Here is a 6,903-nt window from a genome sequence, read left to right on the forward strand (position 1 = left end):
TCATGACATTAGCATATATAAAATCTCAACTTTCCCACTACAGCAAATGTTTCACCTCACTGAATTAGTGTCAATTGTACATTGAGTCGGTTAGAGAAATAAATTATATTCTTACAAGAATTCTTTTGTTTTTTTTCATTTTAAATTATAAATGTTGAGATTTGAAACCATACAATTAACATATATAAAAATGCGAGTTTAGTACAGCCAAGTGGTAAAAGAATTGAATTATTAGCTTCTTTTGAGGGGTCAGAATTAAAAAGAAAATAAACATCAAATTACAAGTTTACAAGTTTGTTTCTAGTAACACATGTGGATAATATAATTGCCTTAAGTTCATCCACTTATAAAACCTTTGTATGGGTTGCTTCTCTCTCTTTCCCCTCCCAGCTTATGACTTGCAGTCTGTTTTGCCTACAAGAACATCTCTTTATCTTCTATAACAAACTGCTCACATTAATATTTTGATATTTTTTTTGGTGATGATTACAGGCTATTTATTATCTGGAAAGGGGGAATCTGTTTTTGTGGCGGCACATACATCTGCTGGAAAGACAGTTGTAGCAGAATATGTTTGCTTGTAAATCTATAGACGTTTTGATTTTTGTTATCTGGAGATGTGACAAATTGCTCACATTGATTAAGAACCTCAGGCCATATCTTTTTTATTTTTAAGTTTCTGAAGTTCTATGCCGAATTTATTTTAGTTTCAAGATTTTTGATAAGTTTTCATGTCATGCAGCATTGCACTAGAGCTGTGTATACTGCCCCAATTAAAACAATGAGCAACCAGAAGTATAGAGATTTCTGTGGGAAGTTTGATGTTGGCCTTCTCACAGGTGATGTTAGTTTGAGACCAGAGGCTTCTTGTCTCATCATGACAACTGAATTATTAAGGTCAATGCTTTGTCGAGGTGCAGATATTATTCGCGATATTGAATGGGTGAAGGGGTTGCTTTTTGTAGCATTACCTTACATAGTAGTTTCATTACTTTTTCTGCTGAACGCTCTTGTTAGTTCTTTTCTCTAATTTGTGAACATGGTATTTAAGATGTTTCTTTCTATTGTGACTATATGAATGTAGGTTATATTTGATGAGGTGCACATTTATTACCTTGCAATGTGTATAGTCATAGGCAAGTTCAACTAGTTAGTCTGTTTCACATATGTATTATTTATTTTAGTTTTAATTCTAAATTTTTATTTTTACTTTAATATTTACAACAACTTGAGTTCTAATTTTTAGATTTTAATTGTGTTATTAATTTATTATTTTAAATTCTAAAACTAAATTTATTATTTTTTATATTTAGTTTTAAAGTTAAAATTTTCATAGAAAATTTAATTTAAATAATATTTTTTTATTTATCCTTGAAAGTATATTTAAAGTTCAAATTTAAAAAATAAAACATAATATAATATTTATAATAAATATTAATATTATTTGATTAAAATAATTTTTTTAAATGTTATGTTTTTAGTGGCGTTTTTGCGAGAACCGTCGCTAAAGGTTTATTTTATAGCGCCGTTTGTGGGAAAAGCGCCGCTAAAGGTCTTGATCTATAGCTGCGTTTGTGAAATAAGCGTTGCTAAAGGTCTTGATCTATAGTGGCGTTTGTGGGAAAAGTGCCGCTAAAGGTCTTGAGCTATAGTGACGTTTGTGGGAACAACACCGCTAAAGGTCCTAATCTATAGCGGTGTTTGTGGGAAAAACGTCGCTAAAGGTCTGATCTATAGCGGTGTTTATTTCTAAAAACACCAGCAACATTTTTTGCGACGCTTTCAAAAACGCCACAAATAAGTGCCGCTAAAGGCATAAAAAAACGCCGCTAAAAAACCTGTTTTAGTGTAGTGGTAATTGGATAGTTACCTAATAGTTAACTGCTCTCACTTAATACATAAACAAAAACTTGCTTAACTTGTACATAAAAGAAAGCTAACATACTAGCTATTACATCAACACAAATCAATCAAATCATCCTACTAACTTTGCTATCAAATTACAAAAGAACTAGACAAAGTTACATAGGAACAAAACACTCAAAATAAGTTGCTGCATTCGGACCAGCTTCATTTCTTCACTTCAGAACAATGTTGCTGCTTGACAGAGCTGAATTTTACTGCTGGTCTTTTGTTGCAATGCAGGCCAAAGCTTAACAAATATCAACTCCAGTAGCTCTACCATGAAACTAACCCAATCTAGCTTGAGAATGAAAACTGTCAAAGGTTGCCTCCAGCTCCATGTGTTTATCCCACGAGTTTTGAGATCTGTTGCAAATTCTGGATTTATATAATCCCACTGATAAATATGGGAAAAATGGTGAGGATGCTGAAAATCATTATATGAACATAAAATCATGATAATAAGTCAAAGTCAAAGGTAACTTACTTCTCCACCAAGACTGAATTGCCAGAACCCAAAAAGGAGCTCAAAAGATTACTTTGACTTTGTGTTGACAAATCTGTTGGCAACTTGCATTGTAACCAAATATCAGTTCAAACACTTGTATAAAGCAAGCATTCAGTAAATAAAATTGAAGGTCTTACAGCTCAGGTGTTCCTCCTTGTAAGGCTAAAGCTCTAATTCAGCAGTGGCATTCCCAAACAAGGTAATTTTTTATTTTTTTTATATTATTTTTGTAAAAAACCCAAGCTTATCCGAAATGGTAATTTTTTTGAGCATGCTTTATCTGTTGGCACCTTTCAAGGTTTACAACTAAATTGTATCAGCATTCTATATATTTGGCTTTCTTGAAATCCTTGTTTTATGATGCTTACTAATGATTGTATTTCATCTTTATGATTTTCACTCTTGTTCGATGCTTATTTCAATTGATGTAAATGCAGATGCATCCTTTTTGGATGAATGGTCTTTTGATCAATTTCAGAGCCTGCTGAATAGGTCCAATGAAAACCCAAAGTTGAAAAGGTTACTTGAACAAGATAATCTTGTTGTATTTTATGGTTTGAACACAACCGGACACTATAGGGTGTTGCTGCAATGAAGGAAAACCATCCTAAAAGACGAGGATTTTTTTTATTAACATGCTCGTTGTTGTTATTTTGTACAGGTAAAGGTTTACACGGATCGGAAAACACTAGTACATTCTTGGAGTGACACCAAAACAGCTGTAAAGCAGTTGAATACACTCGTGACAGTGGTCCTAATTATTGTTACTGTCATCATATGGCTTCTTTTGCTGGAAATTGCAACCAGAAACTGCTTTTGCTCCTTTCATCACAGCTTGTAGTGGCTGCTTTTATGTTCGGAAACACCTGCAAGACTATTTCTGAAGCTATAGTATTCGTGTTTGTGATGCATCCTTTTGATGTCGGCGATCGTTGGGTGGTTGATGGTGTTCAGGTAACTATTGAAAATGACATTCTTACATGCATGTATGGGAAAGTTACTAATTATGCTTATCACTTGGTAATGGTAACTAACAGTTGCTGGTCAAGGAGATGAAGATTTTAACGACCGTCTTCCTGAAACTTGATAATGAAAAGGTGTACTACCCGAATTCTGTTGGTGTTTAGAACTCGAACTTTGATGGTTGATCGAGAGATTTAAAGCAGAAAAAAGAGAAAGGAAGTTTTTAAGTAGAAAAGAAAATAAATGAAGGCTGGAAAAATAATTGAAGACAGGAATATATTTGATTTGCACCTCAACGGTTTAAATACAAAAAATTCAAGACTAAAAATAGAAAAAAGAGGTTCTAAAAAACTGTTAAAAATATGGTAACAATATACCAAACAAATCAAAAAATCTAATCTCCTAAAGTCAAGGAGAATTATTCAAACTTAGTAACAGAAAAAATTTAAATGGCAGCAATCTTAAACACATTATCTCAACACTCCTCCTTGTTTAGATGCTGCAAACTCCAATTATATTTCTGTCCAGAGGTCGATCAACCAACTCCCAAGTTTTGTTTTTCTTGATCATCGCAAGCTCCTCCTTCATTGCAGCCATCCAATGTTGACTGTTTTTTTGCATCATGATACTCTGCAGGCTCACAAATAGCCATGTTACATCTTTGGTAAATGTCGGAGAGCAGCCTTGTACCTCTGACAGGTGCGTCATCAGCTAAAACATCTTGCCCTTCATCTTCAAGCTCTTCTAGCGTGCTGCCAATGGTAAAATGATTTGGTGCACTAGAAGTTTGGTTCGTCTTGGTTGAGTCTTCCCAATTCCATTGCTCATTTTCAACAAAATAAACATCTCTGCTCACAATAACACGTCCAGTGTGTGGTTGAAAGACTCTGTAAGCTTTAGATACAGTGCTATACCCAACAAAAATGCCAGCTTCTGCCTTTTTGTCAAGCTTATCACGCTTGACCTGTGGAATGTAAGTGAAACATAGGCAGCCAAACACTCTAAGAAACTTTTTTAAAGAAGGTTTGTAACCATACCAAGCTTCAAATGGCATCTGATCCTTCACAGCTTTTGTTGAAATCTGATTTTGCAAGAACTCAGCAGTGTTTGCAGCTTCTCCCCAAAAGCTTTTTGGAAGATTCTTCTCATGAAGCATACAACGAGTCATCTCCATTATGAATCTGTTCTTCCTTTCACTGACTCCATTTTGTTGTGGAGTGTATGGCGCCGTCAACTGATGCTCAATTCCAGCCTCAAGTCTCTTGTGCCAAGTCTCAGTAGCATTAACTTTAGATTTAAAAGCCATTTGCTCATTTTCCATTGGATTAAGAGCAAAAATTTTTCCCTTCATTTTGACATTGAACAAGTCTCTGCCATTAGCATCTCTGATCAAGCACTGCTTATTCTCAAATAGCACTTTATAGCCTTTATCCAGTAACTGACCAACACTTAAGAGATTTTGATCAATTTTAGGTACAAATAAAACATCTGAAATGAATTTTGTACCTTCATAGTTTGTAATAGCTATTGTGCCTTTTCCCTTAACTTCCAAGTACTCACCATTTCCAATCCTCACTCTTTTGACTTCAGTGTTTCTCAATTCCTCGAAGAGCTCCTTGTCATAGGTCATGTGATTTGTGCACCCACTATCAATCAACTAGCTCTCACTTGATTCTCTTCTTGAGAAACAAGTAACCACAAACAAATGATCTTCTTCTTCTTGATCAACTACCTGTGCATCTACTTCTTGCACCTGGCCTTTGACCTTGCAAATCACTGCTTCATGTCCAAGTTGATTGCATTTGGAGCATTTGGCGTCAGGTCTTTTCCAACATTTGAATGGTGGATGACCTTTCTTCTCACAATGGTGACAAGGTGGGTAGGATTTCTTGACACCTCCTCTTTTGCTTTTTTGATAATTGTCTGATGAATTTTCTCCACTCGTCGATTGGTTCTTAAAATTTTTCTTCTTTTTATACCTATTGTTGTCTTGATGCTTGACAGGTAAGGCCCCTTCTATCACTCCCTCTTGCCTCATGGATCTTCTTTGCTCTTGTGCTTGTAAAGCATTCAAGAGCTCTGCAAGAGAGATCTTTGACAGGTCATTGGTGTTCTCCAGAGTAGTAATGGTGGCTTCAAACTTCTCTGGAACAGTGACCAGCAGCTTTTCTACGATTCTAGAGTCATTCAACTCAGAACCAAGCAATCTCACCTTGTTGGCAATGCTGAGAAGTCTGTCAGAATATTCTTTCACTGACTCAGACTCCTTCATCTTCTGCAACTCAAATCCCTGATTAGATTCAGGACTTTCATTCCACGAATCCTCTCATCTCCTTCATACTCAGCCTTGAGGTAATCATAGATTTCCTTTGTTGATTTCAGAGACATTATCCGTGTGAAAATCATTTGAGACACAGCTGCAAATAAGCAAGCTTTTGCCTTTGATTTCCTTGTCTTCTTTTCCTTTTGTGCTTTAATCAGTGCCACAGTAGGATTTGCTGGAAGTGGTGGGACTTCGTAATCCTCTTCTACAGGTTCCCAAAGATCCAAAGCCTCTAGGTAAGTCTCCATGCGAACTACCCACACTGGTAATTGTCTCCATCGAAGACTGGTGGTGCAACAACTGAAAAATTGGACCCTCCTTCCATTTTAACACGCAAATAACCTCACAGATCCCTCAAGAAAACAGCTCTGATACCAATTTGTTGGTGTTTAGAACTCGAACTTTGATGGTTGATCGAGAGATTTAAAGCAGAAAAAAGAGAAAGGAAGTTTTTAAGTAGAAAAGAAAATAAATGAAGGCTGGAAAAATAATTGAAGACAGGAATATATTTGATTTGCACCTCAACGGTTTAAATACAAAAAATTCAAGACTAAAAATAGAAAAAAGAGGTTCTAAAAAACTGCTAAAAATATGGTAACAATATACCAAACAAATCAAAAAATCTAATCTCCTAAAGTCAAGGAGAATTATTCAAACTTAGTAACAGAAAAAATTTAAATGGCAGCAATCTTAAACACATTATCTCAACAAATTCAGTTTTGGCTACAAAGCCCATCAGCAACTATTATAGAAGCCCGGATATGGGTGATACAATAGAGTTCTCGATTAATTTTTTGACCCCAGCAAAGACAATAGGCAGGCTGAAAGAAGAGATAAAGAAGTAAGTTCACTTTAGTTCAAGCATGTAAGGTGTCTCCATGTTATATAATATTTTTTATGATGTTTTGATCTCGATAGTTGAGTATGATTTTTATTATGTTTACCAGAACTTACTGTTCTTTGTTCCAAGTTCGTTTTGGTGTGTACAATTTATGATCTTTCTGCTGCCAATTCTTAAGCAGGCATTTGGAAGCTAATACCCTGTGGCGTCGTAATCACCTTGTGGTGGTGAAGGAAATCGAGAATGTGAATGCCTTTTGAAAGTGCGCAAACTGTATGCTCGCATGCAACTCAGTACTATAGTATTATGTTGAGACTTATCCTTTCCAACAATTGGAAGGATATATTCTTGTTTTCTGGTAGGACA

General features: G+C 35.3%; 1 protein-coding gene across 7 annotated transcripts in view; it reads left to right on the forward strand.

The window, feature by feature from the left end:
- Positions 1-6,903, forward strand: part of LOC107934943 (mechanosensitive ion channel protein 10) — a 76,098-nt gene extending 69,195 nt beyond the window's left edge. For 5 of the 7 annotated variants that reach the window (XR_005919943.1, XR_005919940.1, XR_005919941.1 and 2 more), the window contains one exon: positions 493-675. Coding sequence is in view for 1 of the 7 variants with exons in the window: in XM_041103658.1 (XP_040959592.1) it covers positions 6,408-6,537; positions 6,719-6,797 (209 nt within the window). In the remaining 6 variants the exon portion in view is untranslated. Of the gene's footprint in view, positions 1-492; positions 676-742; positions 1,125-6,407; positions 6,538-6,718 lie in introns of those variants that run through there. The other 2 variants (XR_005919942.1, XM_041103658.1) reach the window with 2 other exon arrangements.

Source organism: Gossypium hirsutum, chromosome D10, assembly GCF_007990345.1.
Source record: "Gossypium hirsutum isolate 1008001.06 chromosome D10, Gossypium_hirsutum_v2.1, whole genome shotgun sequence".
Taxonomy (NCBI): domain Eukaryota; kingdom Viridiplantae; phylum Streptophyta; class Magnoliopsida; order Malvales; family Malvaceae; genus Gossypium; species Gossypium hirsutum.